We start from the raw sequence: 23,457 nt of genomic DNA, 5'->3' as shown, positions 1-23,457 counted from the left end.
CTGGTAGCTCCAGATTTAGATCTGGTACAATCAACCCATTGGGATTTAGTGACATATTAGCATTTTGCTAAATATGGAATATGCTATGGATTGGGTAATGTGGGATTATAGGGTTTTACTAATCTATATACATGCTGAGGGCCTGGTATTTTAGTTGACATAGTAACACAGACAGAGGAAGTAGGACTGACAACTGATTAGTTGTAATGGTTTCTTTTTACTTTTAGTAGCTGGGTTCTCATAAGTTGGTGGTTCTCTCACCATTGGGTTTGGCTATGAGAAGACAATTTATTTTTAAAACAGTATCTTTCTCTTACAGACAAATAAAAGCAGAGTATGTATATATGAATGTGCTTGTGTGCAGTTTGGTATTGTAGTCATTATCCCTTGAAGAAAAGAAATACATAGAAAACCTTTTGATGTTTTCTCTGTGACAATTCAAAGAGAATTAAAAACACCCTTTACTTATGAACAAGGAATTCTGTGTGGGCTTTATCTGAGGGTGTCTTTCTGATTCATGAATTTGCCTCCTGGGCAGTCTACTCCCATAGGCATCAGATCCTTGAGATGTTTAGAATTTAATTAAAGCAAGTTCCATGAAATTTCACTTTCATGTTCATGCTACTTGGAGATTTAGTAATTTGTTCATAATTTGAACAAAACTCAAATTTTGCTTCAATATATTTTTTGTAATTTGGAATGATAAATGAAATTCATATTGATTTGGTGTTAATTGTCCATACTTTCAGCTCTGAAGAGATGTTTATACCTGTATTCTTTAGAATTAGGGATTTTTAAACACTTTTGTTTTCATTAGTAGAATTCTAAGATTCTTCTTTTACTTTGAGGGGCATCACAAAGATTTATTTTGCTGATTGAATTCTTTGATGTAGAAATTATTTAAAATGTCAAGTTCACTCATTTTTCAAAAGCGAAGCACTGTGGTTATCTTTGTGTAAACCCGTGTAGGGAAATGAGTTGCTTCCTTTCAAAAGACTTCGATGTAAAATTGTGTTTCAGATGTTTCTGGCAAATGTATTGATGGAAAATCCTATGAGTTCTCAGTAAGATAATTTGCACAAAAGTGCAAAATGCCTTCCTTTGTGAAGTACTTGAAAACTGCTTCAGTGAATATAATCTTATTTTTTTCCAACTGTTTTCAGAGTAATTCTTCAGTCCAGTGTTCAGAGCTGTAAAACATCTGAACCTAACATTTCTGGCAGTACAGGCATTACTAAAAGAACCACCAGGTCTGCTTCAAGAAAAAGCAGTTTTAAAAGGTGAGAAAAGAATCCTATTCTTTGAAAAGTTTCAAGCATTGTTTTCCAGTTTTATCTTCTGGAGATAGAAATGAAAATAGGAGAAAACAGAGTCCCGTGATGGGAAATAAATCAAATGTGTTTGACTTCTTTATCTAAGAAAATCTGGATGATTTTAATGTAGGGTTTTATTCTATTTTATTTTTCAGAGGTAGTGTTCAACCCTGGAAATGTGAGAATGTTGTATTATAAGTTCTTAATTTTTTCCAAAGAGAAACTCTTTTTCTCTTCCCACATACTGCATAATTTTTGAAGAATTAGCCACAAATAAGTATGATAGTGGAAAGCGAGAACGCTAGTGAGTTGGGCCTTCTTCTTTACCTGAGGAACTGTCCTCTGGTCACAGTCCACACCCAAGGGGGCTGTTCTTTCACTGAGAGTCCAGCATCTTTTACTTCCTTCATTAATTACACTCTTTCACAAGAAAATGGGCATGTTCTATGACCAAATACAATCTTTACACGTATCTCTGGATGTTTATCATGAGCTGAAGGTAGATGTTTCATTTTTATCGTATTCCAAAAGCAAATCCCTTTAAGTCACTTCCTGTACCTCCAGGGGTGGAAAGCAGGCATCCTTCCTGTGTTTGGGCATCTTTGGTGGTCTTGGCGACCTGTGTGGTCCTGAGCCAGAGGTGCTGTGCTCAGGGCACAGTATGTCTCTTAGAATAGTCCACAGGTGGCCTGAAAATAACCCAGACCCCGACTTTAAAATGCCCTTCACAGTTTTCCTTGCTTCTTTTTAACTTTTCTCCCTGCCTGTCTTTGAGGCTTCGGGCCCATGATTATCTTCAGTGCTGAGTTAGTCTGGGGATAGTTGCATAGCAGCCTGTTTCCAGGCACCAACCAGAAAGCTCTCTATGTTTTGCTTATAAAGACATTATTTAATTCTGCATTGTTTCTTTTTGCTGGTTCTTTTGTACAATTTACTTACATGAGAATAGGATAGTGCCCCAGTATAAGTATTTGAGATTTGAGTTCTCACTCATGATTTTAAGATTTAAATTTTTCATTATAGAAGTATCAAGTATTTATAATCTTTTTACTCTCTAATTCCATTTGAAAAGACAAAAAGGTCAGTGATTTGGGTGCATTATATCATTGTATCAGAATGTTAGTTGTAACAGTTGAGATAGAGATAAAGATAGAAATAAAGATTGTGAATTATGCCAAATGTATCTGAGTCATGTTTTTAAAGAAAACGTCATGACCTAGATAAATGCTCATGAGGCAGTAAGTGAAAAGTGTTACAACCTAAAAGTTATGAAGTAGTGCTCTAATTTTGTAAATGTACAGTACACTTTATTTGTATAGAAATGTATAGCTGTGTAAATATTTATGTGTATAAATTTCTATATATATATCAGACAAAGGGGAAATGTGTCATGATATTAACATTTCTTCCAATTGAGGTAGGGCAGTTGGGATTAGTAACTTTAGACATGTTTTGAGTGGAATGTATTCCTTTTCAGTACAATTGCTCAGGCTTCTATTACAGTCGAGTGTGTCTTGCACATTTAATTTTGTTTTCTGCTTTTCTGGATTGTGCTCTTCAGGTTATAGAGAATAGAGTCCAGGAGCTGGGACCACCAGTGCCCATTCACCATGTTCCTCTAAAGGGGGATTGGCGGTGGAGTGTTTTTTCATCTAGGTCTTATCCATCCATCTAAACTTGTGCTTCTCAGCAGACTTGACACCTGATGGCAGTAAGCAAATGCCTGAGGTCACTGGACTGGATGCTTTGAAGGGTCTGAAGTAGGCGTCCACACTGACTAAGCTGGGCTTAATGTTAAATGGCCCAAGCAGCTTCCAGGCATTTTGAATAGTGCAAAAGTCTGAAAACCAATGTTCTTTCAAATTTTAGCATGGCCAATCAGAGTTTAGACAAAGAAGTTAAAGAGTGTGTGGATAACTGGGTCTTCCAGAGGATTTAACCATTTCCCTCCATGCAGGGTCTCTGCCTTTTTCAGGGCTTTGGCCTGTGTTCATGTCACCTTAACATGAGCCACCTGCGACTCAAAACAGGAAGGCAAATGCTTTCTGTCCAGTTCCCACTAGTTGCTTCTGGGAAGTTATGGGAATTGAGGCAGCTAAGCAGTGGCCTGAGTTTTTGTCCTACTGAGTAGTGTTCATTTTGGGTTGGAGGATAATGAGGAAATTACACATTTGTTTAAACATCAGCTAAGATGGTTGAAAATTTTTTAAGTATTGAACAGAAATATTTTCTTTGAACAGCAATTAAAAAAAACCCTAATACGCCCTTTGAGTGTACTCGCACAGATACTTTGAGGGCCAGGATAACCAGACTGCACTTGCTCCCACTTGTGAGGCCTTCTCTTGCAGGTTGATATTCATTCATCATCATCATGATCACCATTGTCATCATCTGATGCCATTGGAACTTGGCCTTTCATATGGAAATATTCTGTTCTATCCTTAGAGGCTTCCAGGCTGAGGACCCATCTACCCTCACTTTCCACTGATTTAGCTCTTTTGGTTTTTGACAGTTGACTGAGAGGTTTTACAAACTCTGGAGAACTTTCACAAACACATTAAAAGAACAAGTATTTGGTGACAAAATATATGTGCTTTTCATAAGTATTCCCATTTGGGAAGAAATGCCACCAGCTTTTTCTTGCAGTGGGTGGTTATTCCCACATGTGTCCTCTGAACATAAGCCACATTCAACCTAAATCCCAGGTGACAAGCTCTGTGCAGGCCAGGGGGCAGGGCTTGTCTGATGGCAATGAGGCACACTGACCCTCAGAGCCGGAGTTCTCTGTCCCCTTTCTCAGGTCTGAAGAAGTAAATTGATGGGCTTCTCTGCTTCCCATTCCTGTTAGTGCTGTAAACACATTTGTATAAAATTTTAATGTGTCCATTTTAATGTGTCCCTTTTAAGAGTAAATGCCATGAAGAATTGGCTAAATAGATTGATTCCTGCAGGCACCTCATTTGACATTATTCTAGTCAGTTCATGTCTTTCACAGTCTCAACCCATTTGAGAGCATGTTTCCGGAAGCTTATGCTTTTTTGGAAATTATAACTTCATCCATTTTCTAAGAAAACTGTTGTATACGAATGCCTTTTTTTCTTCCAAGTTGCATCATTGGGACCCATCACTTTCTGTTCCTTTCAAACCAACCTTATTTCCATTAACTTTGAGCTGAGTGTTTATATTGTGGGGGGTGGGGTAGAGATGAGCGCTCAGGCTCTTGGCCTCTGAAACCACGTGTCTCCTCATGAGCCCTTTGGCTGGGAGGAGTGGTGTATTGAGGACTCCCCAGACTCAGCCAGTCCTCTCATCCATGACTTTTGCCATCATCTTACCTATCACTGTTCCTTCTCCCCGTCTCAGGTCTCAGTGTCTATTCTATCACTTCTGGACTTCCACTTTTTTGTACGCCATTTTCTCCAAAAACCCTGGAATTTGAAAATAACTATTTTTAAAAAATGCTAGATACCTGTGACCTTTTAAATTATTAATGTCCCTTTGAAATTCCAGGTATTTTCCTGTTTGGCTCCACCAACTGACCTGGACCTTTATACCCATTATTCTATGGGGGTCTCCGTAAACTAAGTGATCAATTTTGATGACTGCTCCAATAGGGTCTCATCATCCAAGTGAGGGGCGCCTCAGATCGGAATTGCTTTTTCTGACTCTTTCCTTTTTTTTCCTGAAAATTGCTATTTAGTTGAAAGTATAACGTAATACATTTGGGACACGGGGAAGGAAGGAGGAGGGAGAGTGAGGATCAATTTGGGCCATCTATTTAGGAGCAGAAAAGGGCCCACCGGTGTCTTTGCTTGGGAGGTCCTGTCCGCATCAGGCCTGGGAACAAGGTCTGTCTGCTGGGCGAGTCTGGCCGCCTTCTGTCCTCTGCCAATCTGGAAACTGCTTGAGGTGCCAGAGCTTTTTCTGTGACTAAATTCTGGCTTTCAGAATAATCAAGTAACGCTTCTTTATCTTTTCATTCTTTCCGCTTTTCCCACAGCCTGGTTCCTCAGAGGGAAGGAAGGAAAAGGAATGCTTTGCAGCAAATGCCCTTAATGGCATTATGGTACTCTCTCATTGCTCCACTGCTTTTGCCCTCCCCTTTTAAACTTTTGGTTTTTTACTATTTTTTCATTTTTTGCAGAACTGAACCTTTTTCTGCTCTGCCTTCCTCTCCTGTTTGTCTTTACTTTATGGTTGATATTGTACTTTCTTTTCCAAAATGTTTGTCATTAAATCATTATACAAAGTGTATACTTTTTAGCATGTCAGTATTTTTTATTATGTTGCCTTCCTTGTCTTTGATAAAACTGCATATGGGACACTTGAAAACCTTCATGGTAAATTCCTTTTTTTTTTCCCTCCTGTAGTCCCGCCATTTCAAGGACTAAAACAGTCTTGCGTTAAGTTAAAATCTGTGACCAGATCTGAAGGAAGACTCTAGGAACAGAAAACTACAAGAGGACTTATTAGCACACTTATTTGGAAACAAAACAAAAATGCAAAAGCCTTAGTTGCTTTCCACCTAAGAAGTTTGTTCAATGAAGACAGTGTCTACTGAAGTTTCAGTAACTGCATGAGTTTGGGCCCAAGCAAATGGCTTGAAGAAGGCCCAGCTCCTTTCATAGAAATGTCTCAAGTGTCGCAACTAAAAAGCTGTTGTAAATTTAGTCTCAGGTGTAAATATTGAAGCCCTCTGATACCAAGAGAGGTGACAAGTTTGTGTCATGTGATTGTGTCCCCATGATGGCAATCATTTTAGCTGCTCACCTTCAGAAGAATTGAGGCTCTGATGGAGGTTTTTTATGTATTTATTTTCTGTTCACCCTGTGTCAAAATTTATAAAGCTAAAACAGGTGTTGCTGAAATGGTACTTTCTGTAATTCGATATGATTTGGTTTAATCATCTTTACTTTAATATTGTACTATTGTTGTATGTTAGCTCTGTTCAGTACCCAAGCTACTTGTCTTCCACCAAAGAGTGCTTTATTAACAAGAATCTGTGAGAACCCTATTTAAAGGCTGTTGCATGTTGTGATACAAAGTGATCCTTTGGTAACCTAACTTGCAGGAGACCAGGAATGGTAGCTGTAGAAGACTCAGGAAGAGAAACTGGCTTCAGAGATGGAAGATTGTTGTAAATGTCTCCTTTTGTGAATGCCCAAACTGCCCACAATTTGGTTGCCTGGTCATACAGATTAAAATCCTATTACTTTCCTTGCATTGAAAAAAATCACACTGTGGGTATTTTCCCTTAAAAGGAGTGATATCCTAATAATGGTAGCTTTTGTTTTTAAAGTTATGGCTTTGGTAGCCTGTGACATTGAGATTTTTTTTTTTTTTTCGTCATGTGATCTGCCTGAGGTCATTCACAGGTACTCTTTGTTTTCAATGCCAGTTATTCACATCTGGATTTCAGTTGTTTGTAAATAAGAAACTCACTGTTGCCTTTGGTTAGGGAATACAACTAATAACCTTTGCAGAGTGCCTTCTCCCCTCAACCCTACAGAACCGTAGCAGAGACTGATATAAAGCAATTGCAAAAAAAATTTATTTGCTGCTAAGAAAAAAAAAAAATGGGGCCCAAAATAAAAGAATATTTTGCAGTCCCCTTGATTACTTCCATAGTAAGAAGTGTATTTCTGCCTATCCTAGTTTGGAGAATGTGGGGATATAATATGTGAAAGGCAACACGAGAAAAGCAAATGCCTTCACATTACAAGACGGTAGGCAATTCCATTAAAAAAAAAAAAGAAGAAAAACTGCCTTTTTAGTAAAACTATGAAGCATAAGAAGTGGTTGGGATAGATTAAAGTTGTTAGTCCAAAAAGTAATTGGAAGGCCATGACTCCATTTTGGAATTGACTCTCTTGGGGTAGATTGTGAGGTTGACTGGCTTTGAGGGGAGATGGGAGATGCCAAACAAATAGCTCTTCCCCACCAGGCACCACCACGGAGGTTGGGTCAGAGTAGCTGTTAAGCAGTGGGGACTGGATATCAGAAAAAACAGTGGTTTTCTATTCCTGGAGGCGAATAGACGTAAAGACCCACTGGCTGAGTGAAGAGTGCGCTTCCGTATGCTTTGGGTGAGGAGAAACATTCCAATTACTGTGTGCTGGGAGACAATACGAAATATTCAAACTGTGCCCAGGCATAAAACATTGAATTCTCAGGGCAACTCTTCTTCCTGTTACACTTTTAAGGCCATCTCCTGTGTTAATAATCCAGGTAATTGTGAAAATCAAACTTCCATCTGAACTTTTTTGATTTGACTTTTTATTAGGTCAGAAGGAATAACATGTGCTGCCTCCCTCCCAGTGAACAAGCCATTTAATTTCTTGGCCAAGAGTGAAAAATTTGGGCTTCACTGTTAACCACTACATTTTATTTTACAAATGCCTTTTTGTGTTGGCTGCTCACGTTTCCAGCTAGAATTGCTATCACTGTGGCTCTTTCTAAAAATCCTTGTATTTAACAGGCTCACTGAAATCAGTCATAGGAAACTGATGAATTATAAAGAAACATTCCTTGGAAACTCACGAAGGACTTGGGATAACACTTCAAATGTATCCCTAGCACAGTGCTTTACTTATATCTAGAATCTAGGTAGTAAGGTAGTCCCTGGCCTTGACTGATGGAACATTCTTGCTGCTGTAAGAGTGGGTTTCCCGGGCCCCCAGTTGTATGTGTCAATATGCCAAGAATCTTCTGACAATCTTAACTTTGAGTCTTTGCTATGTATTAGGAAACAGCATGTCAGATAGAAAGAAAGATTCCGCTAACTACAGAGGCTAAATAGCTTTGAAGGTATACCAAGACAGCTTCCGTGGGAGTTAAAATTCAAAATGAATATTGATTGTACACTTGAAGCTCTGGGGGGACTCAGATTATCAAGAGTCAGGGATAGTTGGAAGGAAGTGGGTCCCTAGAAGTAGAGACAGACTTCTGTTTTGTAATGCTGGAGAAAAAGTAGAAATCTCTCACTGCAGGTGGACAGGAACTGGTCCTGAGCAGTGCCTCACTGAAGCAAGTAGCCTTACTTGCCCGAAGCTGCTTCCTAGTGACATGCTGCTCCTCTGGTCTCCAAAATTTTTCTGTCCTGAACTTGATCCCCTTAGCTTGTACCCACCCACTTCCTTCCCTGCCTCCACCTAAGAGGGTTATTTCTACCTCTTTTCTCAGGCCCAGACACATTTTAGAGGCATTTTTCAGTGTTTCAAGAGGTAAATGCATTTGCCCTTGGTCTCTGATGCCCCGTGGTGCACCACAGGGACTGGCAGGCTTGCTAGGCCAGGCAGCTGTGCGGGGCTCAGGGGCTCGCCTTTGCTCGAATCACTGGTCATGACCAGTGAACAGTGTGCTCCTTTAATGTTCCAAAAGTAGCCTTGCTGCTTCTCATCATACAGTTTAAAAAGTAATTATTAAAAAAAAAAAAGGTAATTATTGTATTTTGGAAAGCACTACTCACCAAAAACAACTCTAGAAACTTAATTCTTTAGTATATGTTTCCCACTGAAGCTGCCCCAACCAAGGCCAGTTGCTGCTCTTACATGTCTCCCAGGCCCGAGTATTCTCCATGTTGCCAAATGGAAATACTACAGATGTGTTTGAAAGACTGGACAACTCACCTGTACTGTGTAGGAAATTACCTCCTTAATTGCCCAGTAGAATTAACTGTCAGCAGACTTGTTCATCTGATTATAGTACTGCAGTTTTATATTAGTAATTTGCAGATTTAACCTGCACTCATGTACAGATTATTATGTTTTAAAATGTAACTGATTAACCAGTATTTGATCTATTGTTGTCTTGATTTTTTTAATTAAAATGTATATTTCTAATCATATTTTATAAATCCGAGAGAACTGGTTGAATGAACGTTTATTTTCCTGAAGGTATTTTTAAGATAAAGCTTCCATAATGGCCTGTAAACTTGGCATATCTATGTAGTTTGATACATACTGTTACATTTGAAAATCTGTGTATTGTAACTGGTTTTCTATAAAATACTGACGAGTGAAAATTGTATGTTTATCATGTAATTAAAAGTATTAACCAAACAGCCTTTTGGTTTGTTGCATTCACTTGCGGGATCATGGTGGGCAGTGGTTAAGACACAAGTGGATGTCCCCCTCTGTGTTAGTGCCTGGGCTGCTGCTATAAGGAAATGCTACGGACTGGGGGCTCAAGCAATAGGAAGTTGTTTTCTCTCAAATCTGGGGACTCGAAATCCAAGACCAAGGTGTCAGCAAGCTCGGTTTCTTCTGGTGCCTCTCGCCTTGGCTCCCGGTGCCCTCGAGTGGCCTTTTCTCTCTTCACCATCACCCTTTGTGTCGCTCTGTCTGCATCTCTTTTTCTTATGACCCCAGTCAGATTAGATTAACATCCATCCTAATGCGGTCTCAGTTTAAGGCCATTTCTCTAACACGTTCTCTGAGATATTGGGAGTTGGGGCTTCAACTTAAGGATTTGGAGGGAGCAGTTCAGTCAGTGACACCTTCCCCGGGATAAGAGTGAGTGAGGGGGCATCATTCTACACACATCCCACCGCCAACTCAAACAAGGCAGAGGTTTAATTTTGTGGAGACTGCTAAGGATAAGACACCTGTACATCAGGCCCTTGGAGTCCTGGAGAGCAAACACTGGCCCCTTTCTTGAATCCACCATGGTCAGGACTCAGCTGCGAGGGGAAGGGTGGGGCCAGTGCTCATCCTGCTAGCCAACCTGGGAGGCCACATAGGGCGCCATTTACCTGCTTCCCTTCTTGATGGTCTCCTGTTGGGCAGGACCTCGTGCCCACACCCTCTCACAGAGGTGGTGTGTATGTTGTAGATAATCTTTTAAGGAATGTGTCCCGTTCTCTAAGGAACTTAACTTTGGGTTGAGCTAGGATAGCAATTTTCAAAGTCCAAATCAGGAGATCAGTCTTTCACACCTATTCAAATTCCTGTGGCTCACTGGCCCTCCTAGAGTGTTATTTGTGGGCTCTGCCCTCTGGAGAATGCAACAGCCCCTGCTGCCCTCCATGGTTTAGCCCGAGGCCAATTCTGGGTGCCATCCTTCCTCTGAAAACACTGGAGCTCTTTTGGTGAACTAGGGTGGACAGCTCCAAGTTCCTGAGTGCTGTGAAGGACACAGGCTCGGCAGCAGAGCCCTGAGACCAGCAAGGTTTGGATGAAACCCCTTAAGCAGGTCTGTTTCTCAGGGGGCAGCTGCGCCTTCCAGAGCTATGCTTTTTTTTTTTTTTTTTAAGATTTTATTTATTTTTGCAAAGAACTGGGGTGCAAGCCAGAGGTGTGGGAGTGGGTGAGAGGATTCACCAGAGACAGTGGGGAGCAGAACAGGCAGAGCTACTGAAATACACTGCTGACGGTTGCAGGGGGTGAGACAGGAGGGGTCTGCTGTGCCATGTGGGTCAGCTCCCTGGTGGGGAATTGAACTCATGCTGCAGTCAGTGGCTGCCAATAGCTTTAACCCCTGCACCACTAGGGAGACCCCTACTGCTTACTTTTGTTTCACCTGTGTGTTTCAGTGCATCTTTGAGAAGCAGTGTGGTGGGAGGGCTCTCCACAAACGACTGTAATATTGCATGACCTACCAATCATCCTCCCCACATTGCTGGCCATGTAGGGAGTTTCCTACTTTTCAACCTTTAAAACTCTGCATGAACATGCTTGTATATAGATTATTCCTGCGTGTTAGCTCTTAGGGAAAATTCTTTCAAAAATCATTTCTAAGACTAATACACAAAATTTAAAAGCTTTTCTTGTACACGGCATCAAAAAGCAATGTGGTATGATTGTTCAGAGGATGGAATCTGGACCCAGTTGTTCTGTTTCTTATTAGTTGTGTGATTTGGGCCAAGAGAACAATATCTAATACCGTTGGTGATTAAGTGCATCGATATTTAATGAGGCACTTGACATATATATGTAATGTAATAATTATATAATGCTTAATAAATTAAAATATTGCCTAGTGTTCTCCCTACGAACTTTGACAATCTGCCATCCCCTGGACTCCCTTCCCCTACCCCATCAGCTTCTGTCCTGATGTGCTGAGTTGTTTAATAACAGGACACTGGTCTCATTGATTTGCATATCCCATGTGTCAGTGGTTACCATCACTCCCTGTTATCCTGCCTTTTAGCTGCTCCATCATTTGAATTTGGGGCATTTTATCTTCTAAGTGAGTGACACAGCATGTCCCTATATTATGTTTTCTCAGCCATCTGGGGAGAGCAGCAAATGGAACTTTCTGGGAAAACTTGCAGACACCCTCATCTCCCTTAGAGGGAACACTGGCGCATCTGACCACCTTGCCTTGCCTCTAACTGTGTCTCATCTCTTTGCTAGCAAGTCTGCATGGCTTTGACATGCTCCTGGATGATTGCTGCTCCATCCACACTGAAATGCCCAGGTAAGGAAGCCCCTGCCTGGCAGGCCAACCCCTGTGGGGGCCATTTCCAGGGCACTGGCCTTGGCCACTCAGATACTTATAATATTCAAATATATTAAATGGGGAGAGACTTTGGGTAGGAAAAGAGTGGAGGAAGGTAGTTTGGTCTGTTTATTGTTTTACTTGAAGAAAAACAATGGTTTCTCATCACGGGTGTCTGTGGAAAACAACATGGCTTTTCAGGCAGGGCAGTTATTACTTGTGTAGGACGCTGGAGAATGGCATCCCTGGCACCCCCACCTACTAAATGCCAGCAGTGGTCCCAGTCATTGGATAATCCAAACACCCCCACACATTTTCATTTACCTTCATGGGGCAGTGCTACCCACCCTCACTTGGGAACCACTCTCTAGCTTCAAATACAGCTTTATTGGTCAACATCATGAGAACAGCAGCTGCCACTTTGGGGACAACCCTGCTAAAGTGAATGCTGTGCTCCAGCTTAGTTCTGCTCTGGCCCAGGCCTCCAAGGCCCAAGGGAAGCTTTCACTGATGAGACAAAAGGGGTGCAACCTACAGAACATGGCTCATGAGAATTCATGAGATCAGGGCCCCTGAGACTTCAGGTCAGGATTTGCGGGGTGAGCTGAATGAGAGGCCATCCCACCCCGGCCCTGGTTAAGCCTTCACCATGCAGTGGCTGCAGAGTGGGTGCCCATGCCAGTTTCTGTCCCTGAGAGTGAGAGCCTTTTGTGGCAGCTGGGGGATGCCTGGTGCATGCAGGTTGTGCCAGTGCCATTGATCAGCAGGTCCCTTAAGTAGCTGCTGAGTGTTCACTAGGAATAGTTGGGAAGGGCAGGGCAGGGACCCGGTGGGGATCAGGGGGTGGGGAGTGCAGCTGGCCACCCAGACTGTTCTTTATTTGATTATTCCATGGCCAACCCCAATTTGCCTTGCAATTAACCAAGGAGTTTAGAGCATTCACTATGGTATCTTTTTTCCAATTGTTTGTGTTTTTTTTTTTTTTTTGAAGGTGAGGAAAGGGACTTAGATCATTTTAATTTAATCAATTTAATTTAATCAATAAAATAATTTTATTTATTTGCCATTCAACTACAAAAATATAAGTTTGGGAGTACAACTTCAACCTCGACATATGGCCAACCTTCACCTGTCCTCATTACACTATCACCTTATTGTTCTCCTTCCCCTCTGCTCCCTGCTGTACTGCTATATTTTTCTTTTCTTTTTTTAAAAGATTTATTTATTTATTTGTTTGTTTGTTTGTTTATTTATTTATTTATTTATAAAACAACCGGGGTACAGTCCAGATGTACAGGAGGGTGAGAGGATTCACCAGAGACAGAGCAGGGAACAGAACAGGCAGACTGAGGAAATACACTGCTGCGGGGAGCGGCGGGTGCGACAGGAGAGGTCTGCCATGCCATGTGGGACCCTTGCCGGCTGGCCCAGATCGAACTGGTGCGGCAGAGGCTGCAGACAGCTTCACAGCGCTGTGCTCAACCGTTTGCACCACCAGGGGAGGCCCGTATACTGCTATAGTTTTCACGGGGTTTAAGAGTTTTGTTTTTTGAGGTTTTTTTCCAGTTTATTGTCTTTGGTTATTTATATTCCATAAAGGAGAGAAACCAGATGGTCATTGATTTTCACTTTCTGACATTTCATTTAGCCCTATCACCACGGTCATTCATATTGTCCCCAGAGTCCCCTATTTCATCTCTTTTTAATAGCCGAGTAGTATTCCATTGAGTGCCATACCACAGTTTCTTTATCTAGTCATCTGTCCATGGGTATCTTGGTTGATTTCATGTCGTCGCTATTACAGATAGTGCTGCAGTGAACATAGAGGTCCATACATCTCTTCAAATAAGTGTTTTTGCATTCATCGGGTACATACCTAGACTTGGCATAACTGTCATGGTAGACCCATTTTTAGTATTTTGGAAAATCGCTCTACTATTTTCCATAGGAGCTGGACCAATCTAAACTCCAACCAATAGTGTACAAGGTTTCCTTTCTCCAAACATACTCCAACACTTGCTACTTCTGGTCTTTTCAATATGGGTATTTTCACAGGGGTCAGGTGCTATCTCCTTGTGCATTGATTTGCATATCCCTGTAATAAATGATAAACCTGTGGGCCATTTGTGTGTCTTCTTTAGAGAAGTGTTTATTTAGGTCTTGCCCATTTTTTGATTGGACTAGTTTTTTGTTGCAGGGTTGTGAGGTTTTTTTTTTTTTTTAAGATTTATTTTAATTTATGCGTAGAAGAACTGAGGTGTAGGCCAGAGGTACAGGGGTTGGGAGGATTCACCAGAGACTAGAGTGGGGAGCAGAACAGAAGAATCTACTGAAATACGCTGCTGAGGGGAGCAGCGAGTGAGACAGGACAGGTCTGCTGTGCTGTGTGCGTTAGCTCCCTTATTGGATTGAACTCATGCTACAGAGGCTGCGGTTAGCTTCACAGTGCTGTGCTTAACCCCTTGTGCCACCAGGGAGGTCCCTGAATTTCCATCTTAAAACTGCTTTTGTTTCATCTCATAGGACCTGATAGCTCATCTCTTCATTTTCTTCAAAATCCACGCAATTTATTTCTCCTTTGATTTCTTCTGTCACCCCCGAGTTATTTAGAGGCCTTTTTTTAGTCTCCACACGTTTGGGTGTTTTCCAGGTTTCTTTTTGTGTTTGATTTCTGAATTCATACCATTGCGGTCAGAAAAGATATTTGGTATGATTTCAGTTTTCAGATAATTATTGAGGTGTGTTTTCTGTCCTAGCATATGATGTATCCTTGAGAATGTACCACGTATACTTGAGAAGAATGTATTTTCACTTCTTTTAGCTTGGAAAGTTCTATATGTATCTGTTAAGTCCATCTGATCCATTACTTCACTTAAGGCTATTATTTCCCCATCTTCTTTCTATTTGCATCATCTATCCATTAATATAAGTTATGTGTTGAGATCCCCTACTATTATTGTGTCACTAATAATTGTTTTATGTATTTATGTATTTATTTTAAAGATTTTTTATGCATACAAGAACTGGGGTACAGGCCAGAGGTGCAGGGGGTGGGAGAATTCACTAGAGACAGAGTGGGGAACAGAACAGGCAGATCTACTGAAATACACTGCTGAGGGGAGCAGCGGTCAAGTTAGAAGAGGTCTGCTGCACCATGTGGGTCACCTCCCTGGCCAGGGACCAAACTTGTGTTGCAATGGCTGTGGATTGCTTCACAGTTCTGAGACTCAACCCCTTGCGCCACCAGGGAGGCCCTGTATTATGTATTTAGATGCACATGTGTTGGGTGCATAAATATTAATGACAGTTACATCTTGATGAATTGTCCCCTTGATTATTATATTGTATTTGTATTTATTCCTATTACTTTTTTGGTTGAAAGTCATTAGATATGAGACTAGCCACTTCTGTTGTTTTTTTTTTTTTTTTTTCCTGTTAGTGGCTTGAAATAACTTGTTCTACCCTTTCACTTTATTATTTTTTAAAGATTTATTTTTATTTTTTATGCATACAGGAACTGGGGTGCAGGCCAGAGGTGTGGAGGGTGAGAGGATTCACCAGAGAGAGAGTGGGGAACAGAACAGGTGGATTTACTGAAATACACTGCTGAGGGAGCAGCGGGTGAGACAGAAGAGTTCTGCTGCGCCATATGGTTTAGCTCCCTGGCCAGGGATCAAACTCATGCCACAGTGCCTGTTGCTAGCTTGATAGCACTGAGACTTTAACCCCTGTGCCACCAGGGAGGCCTCTACCCTTTCACTTTAAATATATAGTTGTCTTTGGATTTAATGTCAGACTCCCATATGCATAATATAGATGGATTATGCTTTCTTCTCCCATTTGCCATTGTGTCTTGATTAATGAGTTTGGACTGTTCATATTTGAATTATTGATTTATGGGGTCTTGTTACCACCATTCTATCCTTGTTTTCTGTTGTTTTATCTTCCTGTTGTTTCTTCTTCCATGTGTTCCTATTTGCCTTTTATTTGCATAGTTTTCCCTGGCAGTTCCTCAGTTTCTTCATTTCTTCTTCTAAGTATCTCTGTTCCACATTTTTGTTTTGTGGCTACCATGAAGATTGTATCAGTCCTTTTGTATCTTCAGTAGTCTTTTGTATTCCGGTATTAACTCATTGTCATTTGATGAAACAAATACTGATCTTTGTTTTTTTACTCTCCATTATTTTGTTCTCATTTATGTTGATGTTTCTATTCTGTAATACTATTTATTACCTTTCTCAAGATCTTTGTTCTTTTGCTTTTATTTTCATGTAAAAGAGTTGTTACATTTCTTGTAGTTCAGTTCTGCCGGTAGTTAACTCTATTAACTTTGTTTACCAGGGAAAGACTTTAATTCTATATCCTATTTGACAGATTGTTTTTCAGGGTATGCTTGGCTGGTGGATTTTATCTTTCATAATTGTGAATATCATTTCACTCTTTCCTAAACTGAAGTTTCTGTTGAGAAATCTGATGATAGCCTGACTGGGGTGCCTTTTTGTGTTACATGTTTTCCTCTCTGGCATGTGTCTTAGCATATGTCTTCTTGCATTTAGAAGTTTGGTATTCTATTTTTTGTACTTTTATAGCTAATTCTTTCCTTAAGTCTGGGAAGTTTCAGTTATTTCTTTGAAATAATTGGCTCTTTGTTCCTTTTTTGCTATCTTCCCTTGTCTTCTTGGAGTCAGATAATTCTTGTAGAGTTTTTTTCACTTTTCCTAGTTTTCATTTCTCCTCTTCTCATAGAGTCATTATTGAAGTATTATCTTCAATTTCACTGATTGTCTCTGCTCAAAGATTGAGCCCACTTGTCACATTCCATAAAAGTTTTCATGTTATTCATTGAGTTTTTCAGTTGCAATATTTGCTTGAAATTTCTGTATAGCCTCAATCTCTTTGAAGAACTCCTGCCCCTGTATTTCCTTATTTCATTAATATTTCAGCCTGTGCTAGAGTACAGTGGCTGAGCTTCATATTTTTCGTAACTTATTTTTTTTAATAATAAATTTTATTTTTATATTCCCCATTCATAACTTATTTTAAATTCACTGTCATTACACTTCCAATTTGTGTCACTAAGAATGCATTCTGAAGATTTATCTTTCTCATTCATTCTGCCACAGGGTTTTTACCTATTTTAGCGTTTGTTTTTCCAGTAGGTGGTGCTGTGATTCTTGTTTTTGTTTTCTACTTTGTTTTTCAGGGCCTCAAGAGTGTGTAGAAAGGGGTCTGTTGTGAGAGGGTGAGGGGGTTCATTTAACAGCCATCTTGGGATGGGGAGGGTTAACCTGGGTCTAAAATTCTTTGCTGTATCTTCTCCCCTTGTGACTGTACCTATTCTCAATTTTAGCACAAAATCTGTCTTGTTATGTTACTTTTCCAGGCCAAGCTGCAGGTGTCTGCAACCAGTGGTAGCTAGCTCTACATATAAACTTACCCGGATCTCCAAGGAGTAAGGGGAAGGGCAATCAGCCTGTTATGTTTGCTTCTGCTGAAATTACTGAGTTACAGTGTCCCCCAGCCTCAGCAGATAGTGTGACTCTTCCGGGAGCTCAAAGGGGTCCTAGTGACAAGGTTCCCCAAAGCTTTGTAATTTTTTTGCTCCATGCCACATCTGGGCACCCTAAAGGACAAAGCTGTAAAATGGGTTTTATAACTGGCAGCAGCTGGGCTTGATGTGCTGGGAATAAACTTCTCCCAAAGGTGGGGGAGAGGCCACACCACACCAGCCAGCGTATTAAACTATTCTTGCCACACCCAGTGAATTTCCTCAGACAGGTTCTGGTGGTATAAATCTAACTGTCTGTATCCTCCCTTTTCCAGTGATGGTTGGCTGTCCCGCGCTATCTCCTTTCTAGATCGACTTTTAGTCTGGCTCGGGATTCACAGGGACTAGGTTTCCAGAGAAGGTCTCTCCAAGACAGCACAGCGCTCACAACCGAAATCTCTCAAGATACAATTTAAAAGACCTTCCTTAGACCTATACCTCAGCTTTTCAGCAAAAACGGTTTTTGCTTCCACCGGGTATTGCAATTTCAAACCAGGGTCAGAGCTGGGTCTTCATGTGGGTGACCTCTGGAGGATGGCTGGGGTTAAGGAAGCAGCTGAGCTGCCACCTTCTCTGGTAGTGGTGCATGCCCAAGCCCAGTAGAAAGCATTTAACTTTCTTACTTTCAGGGCCCCTGTAACTATGTAATGGAAGCCAAGGAGCTTTCTTTACAGAAAAGTTCATGTATAATTTTGAAGAGTGCACAGACAGGCCTTCTTGGCCTCACTGTTCTGTCCAGTTTTGGAGAGGGTGGGGGGTTGCTTTCCTACAGATACAATGTGAAGGGTGTCCCTGGAAGTGAGCTGTAAAAATGGCTGTTCACCACTCACACTAAGACCTCCCCCGGGCCCCTTGGGACTTTAAGAATCTTTGGAGATAATCCCTGGGCAGTGTCTTTCTACCCTGGTCACAGCACCTGGTTGGAACGGAGATACTTCCTTCACTGGGCCACTGGCCGCCATGTCTCTCCTGCTTCTATCCACCTGCTCTTACTGGAAACGTCCCCAATATCCCTGTTCATTCCCTAGCTCACTTTCCCTTGTCACCAGAACTTATAAGGTTCTAATCATTTTGTATTGCTGAGTATTCGACTTACATCAGATCCTGTGTGTTTTCTTATTGCTCTTATGTACCTATTGCTCTTATGTACCACCAGCTGCCAGTGAGTTAGTGGGTAGTGAGCCCAGGCCAACATTGTGTATGTTGTTCATCTATATGAGGTGCCTGTAAAAGTAAAGTATCAGGCTTTTCCTCCCTCCTACCATTAGATTTACTGCATGCCTGATGGCGGATATCTGGAATAGGGTGTGGGCATACGTAGGTGGGATACAGATGGGCTAAGACTGGGCTTATAAGGGCGGCGTCACGGGGACGCCAGTAGAGTGGAAACAGAACCACCAGAGGAGCAGAACCAGTAGAGAAGCAGAGCCACCAGAGAGAAGGGAAGAGAGAAAACAAGAGAAGAACAGCACGCCAGGGAACCCAGAAAGAATGAAGATTCGCCAGGGACTGGAAGGCCTGCCAGCCTTCTGGCCCTCCGGCACCCCTGCCTGCCGTGTACCTGGTAAACTCAATAAAAGCCTGAAAAAGCCACCGAGGGCTCCAGGACTCCTCCTTCACCCGTCTACTCAGATCATAACCAGCTCTGGGCCATCCTGCCTCTACACTGTGGGTGAGCAGTATACCCTTCTGGCTGAGGCGTCCCTGGTGCCAACCTCAGCATCTAAGAACATTCGAGAACTCTAAGTCTCCCGAGGGACTTAAAGTTGATACCACTTTATTCCCACACAACAGGTGTTTCTCAACTTTCAGGTAATATTGTGCTCCCAGCGTTAGTCAGCCCTATGAAATTGGGTCACATTATTAAAAAGAAACTATGTTTAGAAGGCAGTTTGTTCTCCACTACTCAGACTCAACCTGCCCTTCCAACACCATAGGGCTATTTTGCCCAGGACACAGCTGTGATGGATTTGAGCACCTTTATGGTTTGGTTGAGGGAATCCCCATTACGCTGAGTTATAGAGAACCTTGTGGCCAACAAGGCTTCCCTGGAGCAACAGAAGGTGGGCAGAGGCAGCCTGGGCCCCACTGGGCTTGAGGGCTTCTTGAGAGCTGTGAGGTTCCATGAGACAAGAGCTTTATTCATCTCCACCAGTGCCTTGCTGGTGGCCTTGAACCTAACTGTGGCCTCTCAAGAACTAGTAAAGTTTCCTAAGACCACTTCTAATCCCATCACATTTTCAGAAGCCTTAAGCTACTCCTGCACCTGGTCACAACTGCATTGCTGCAACTCCCTTCCTGGCCTCAGAGGCTGGCAGAGCACAGCAGCACACTGCACACACCCAACAAGGCTCCTTTTGGGAATACTCATGTCCTCTCTTTCCCTGTCTACCAGAAGCCGTGCCAAAATGACTAGTCATTTCTTTGGACATTTTGTAAGTGTATAGAATGAACTTTAGGCGTGGGGACACAATCTTGTTTGGGTCTCTATTTCCTCTTCCCAGATTCTAGTTAGGGAGGAGGCTAGATAGATGTCTTTTCCTCCTGACTAAAATAAGGAGACAATTATAGAGCAGCACACAGTGGCCACTCCAGAAATGCTCATTTCCTCAAGTAACCCAGGTTCTGCAACAAGAGGATGGGCAGGAGAAGGCAGTGATCCCTGTCAGTGGAGAGAAAGGCTCCTTTCAGAGGGAGGGAGGTCATGGTTGGCATGGTCACATGGACAGGCTTCTGGGGAAGAGTACATGATAGGTACAAGGAAGTTTTGCATTTTTATTCATTTTGTATTTTACAATAAAGATTTTTTAATACCCTGAATTTTTCTTTCCCCATTCTCTTTACCACATATGTTAAGACCCCTTGGGACAGGGAGGCAGGCAAAGCCTCACATACCAGGTACATGTCACAGGAAGTAACCTAGAAGAGGCCAGAACGGGAGAGATGTCACAGAGAGCGGATCCTTTTAAAGACAGAGGGCCCACATGGCAAAATGACTCAACATGACAGAGGCAAGCCTGCTGAGGAACAGCACAGACTTGCCTGCCTTGCACCAGCCAATTATTATGGCCAAACCCACATTCACTTTCACAAGACTTAATGTTATCAGGTGCTCATATTAATGGTGCCTTTTCTAGAGGGAGGGAATAAAACCACCAGTTAATATGACCGAGGGAGCAGACAGATTTAATATTAAAGAGGCCAAAAGTGGCCTGTTGCCCACAGCAATCACCTCAACTAGCTGCCTCCCTGAGGCTCAAGGTTCAGCTCTGACTATTCAACAAATCATGGACTCTTCCCACTGTGGGAAGAGATGAAGATCTGTTTATGAGCAGAAAGATTCGGCTTTCTATACACACGGTTAGGAGGGAATACCAACCTTTATTTACACTTGGTTCAAGTTTAGAACCACCTTAGACAGTACAGCAAAGCACAGATCCTGGGACCAAGGTTCAGATTCCAACACAAGCACATTAACTATGTGACAAGAGGTAAACGGTACTTGCAGTTCTGTCAATAAAGCAAGGAGAGTTTCCGGCAGCTATTGCTGCTGCCCCAGTCCCTACTCCACCCAAAGGGCTCTGTCAGGGTGGCACTCTGGGGTGAGTGAGCCTCTGAGATGGCCTCTAACGCCAATCCTTCACCAAAGGCAAGAAATAGGAACTCGAAGTGTCGCAAACACTGAGTGAGAAATACTGCACATAGGTGTTCAATAAATATTATTTACAAGTCTTGCCCAACACAAGGACAGAAGGTCTTCGTACACAGCTGTTGAGTTCTGATGGTTAGTTTGAGGGAGAAAAGGGTTAAGGTGTTAAGTCACAATGTTTTTGCCTGGACCCCTTCTCATTTGATTGATGAGCTGAATAACATGATTTTAAAAACCATATATACTTAATCCTCACGCTAAAAACCACACAGAAGTATGCACATTTCAACTGTGTGTGCATGTGAGTGTACATGCACAGAAGCCACGAGGTAGTTTAAATCGTCATTAAGTGTCAATACTTGCCCGAATTCTCTGTCACCAAGTGTACAACCAGTGGCTGAACAGGAGTTGATTGGTTAAATGAAAACCAGAACTCAAAAAATTCTAGAAGAGTATCACATTTACAAGTGAACAATAAATACAATTGTATTTTAATTTCTTGGTCTCTGAAAACTAGGCTGTGACTGCTTTAAATGGTCCAGTTATATGAATTTTCTCTAAAGCTAAAGACACAGCCTTTTGCTATCTATACAACTTACTAAGGAATCTCAGTAATTCTATTTTACAACTTTACTCTCCATGCTTTGTGGAGGGTTTAATACAAACTCTATGTAAAATAATATTTTAAACATTATTTCTAAACTTCATTTGGAATTCCTTCAATAAAAAAATAATCACCATTCTCCACCTTCCCGGGAAAGTTCCAGATGAACCCCCACACAGAACTTGCTGCCCTGAGTGTCTGGAGAAATCCAAACCCCACACCCCTAGGCCAAAAAAGTGCAATGAAGTCACACTTCACGGGAAAAAGCAACATCTATTGTTCTTAGAGTCTGACTCTCTTCCCCACAGCAAGAAAAGTCTCTTCATAGGTACACCAGCGCTGTGTAAGTTGCCAGGGAAATAGGGTGCTCTCAAGCCAGAGCAGGAAAGTCCTCGGGGTCATCCGGGTTTGGAGCAACGTCTGGTGTCTGAAAAAGAAGTTTTGAAACTGTCATTTCTTCCACTGCCACTGTGAAGCCCAGCCTCTCCCTTCCCAGATATACTCTTATCCCCTCTGCAAAGCGTCTGGCAGCATCTGACTTCTCCCTTTACAAATTCTTACTGAGTGACCCTTTTTGTATCTGGCACTTTCATTATCCAATAAATAATGACAGAGTGTTTTCTGTATGTTAGACACAGGAGATAAGAAGATAATTAAACACAGGTCCTGTCCTTAGGAGCTTCCTTAGAGTGCTGTGGGATCTGTGCTCTCTCTGATCATTCACTATCTGATCTTATTTCCAGGAGATGCTTCCAGAAAACCTTACCTGACCACACGGATGTCATCGAATTACACTGGCTCCCCCTGACAGTGGGCCCTGTTTCCTCTGTTACTGGAGTCACTACTTGATAACTTTCTCAGTGCACCTTGACCCTGATGGGGGTAGGGCCGCAGGGCATCCCTCCACTGGAAGAGCACAGGTGGGTGGCAGGGGAGGTGGAGTCCCTCCTCCATAGTCAGTACTATGGGTGGCTGGCGCTTTGCTGTTGGATAGGAGTATTTTCTATTCCTAGAACAGATTCTTTTCCCAACCTAGCCTCAAATGTACCCAGGAAAAACACTGCTGTGTAACAAACTAGGCACTTCTCCCAAGGGCTGCTCTCTGGAAAGGGAATTGCAGCAAAAGAAATATTTCCAAGACCAGCCACAGAAAAGGGGCTGCTCCTGCTTTGCTTTCACAGAAGTGCTACTACATGGTCTTGAGCCCAACCCCACTCAATAGGTGTTCAAATCTTTGCTCATGAAACATTTCTGAAGTGCCGCTACAGGTTTACATCGTGCTAGTCACCGGAAAACCAATAATGAGCAAAAGCAGTTTCTGTGTCCACTATAGAGACAGCGGACACTGACCAATAACCACACTAAAAATACAATTAGAAATGGACATATGTGTCAAAGAAAATTCTTTGCTCAAAGATTCTGACCTGGTATAGAAGGAAAATGTGATCAAAGACGACTCAGAAGAAGTTAGAGGACCTTTTTTCTAGGTAAGCAAGTATCGTAAGAGAAGGAGCAGTAGGTGCAGAAGGCCCAGGGTGTAAATCTGAAGTGTAAGGGAGCCTGGGGAGGACATAAAGAGGCCTGGTGGCGCGCAGACCTCTCCTGCCATGCCCGCTGCTTCCCTCAGCAGTGTATTTTGTCGGTCTGCCTGTTCTGTTCCCCGCTCTGGCTCTGGTGAATTCTCTCACCCTCCCGTGCTTCAGACTGTACCCAGTGCTTGTATAAATAAATAAATAAATCTTAAAGATTTATTTAAAAAAAAAAAAGAGGCCTGGAACCTTCCGAAAGATTCTGCACTCCCTGTAAGTATCATGAGGACACAGCGCATACAATTAGATTAGTAAGCAACTGCCAGGTGTTCTGACTCAGTCCTATGCTCAGGCTCTCATGTGATGCAGTTGAG

General features: G+C 42.1%; 2 protein-coding genes across 19 annotated transcripts in view; one reads left to right on the top strand and one right to left on the bottom strand.

Moving 5' to 3' along the window:
• Positions 1 to 18,432, top strand: part of CDC14B (cell division cycle 14B) — a 108,770-nt gene extending 90,338 nt beyond the window's left edge. For 6 of the 18 annotated variants that reach the window (XM_054689421.1, XM_054689427.1, XM_054689424.1 and 3 more), the window contains 2 exons: positions 1,164 to 1,280; positions 11,541 to 11,661. In XM_054689421.1, the coding sequence (XP_054545396.1) occupies positions 1,164 to 1,280; positions 11,541 to 11,646 (223 nt within the window). In that variant the 3' untranslated portion in view covers positions 11,647 to 11,661. The other 12 variants (XM_037494997.2, XM_037495003.2, XM_037495000.1 and 9 more) reach the window with 10 other exon arrangements.
• A 1,620-nt stretch (positions 18,433 to 20,052) lies between these two features.
• The window catches only part of HABP4 (hyaluronan binding protein 4), a 45,274-nt gene continuing 41,869 nt past the window's right edge, over positions 20,053 to 23,457 (bottom strand). The window contains exon 8 of the mRNA XM_037491941.2: positions 20,053 to 21,981. Within this exon, the coding sequence (XP_037347838.1) occupies positions 21,925 to 21,981 (57 nt within the window). The 3' untranslated portion in view covers positions 20,053 to 21,924. The remainder of the gene's footprint in view (positions 21,982 to 23,457) is intronic.

This window comes from Talpa occidentalis, unplaced genomic scaffold (assembly GCF_014898055.3).
Source record: "Talpa occidentalis isolate TD23 unplaced genomic scaffold, MPIMG_talOcc4v2.1 talOcc4.7, whole genome shotgun sequence".
In the NCBI taxonomy this organism is placed as follows: Eukaryota; Metazoa; Chordata; class Mammalia; order Eulipotyphla; family Talpidae; genus Talpa; species Talpa occidentalis.
The sequence above is the reverse complement of the archived record's forward strand: the minus strand, read 5'-3'. Positions and strand labels throughout refer to the sequence as shown.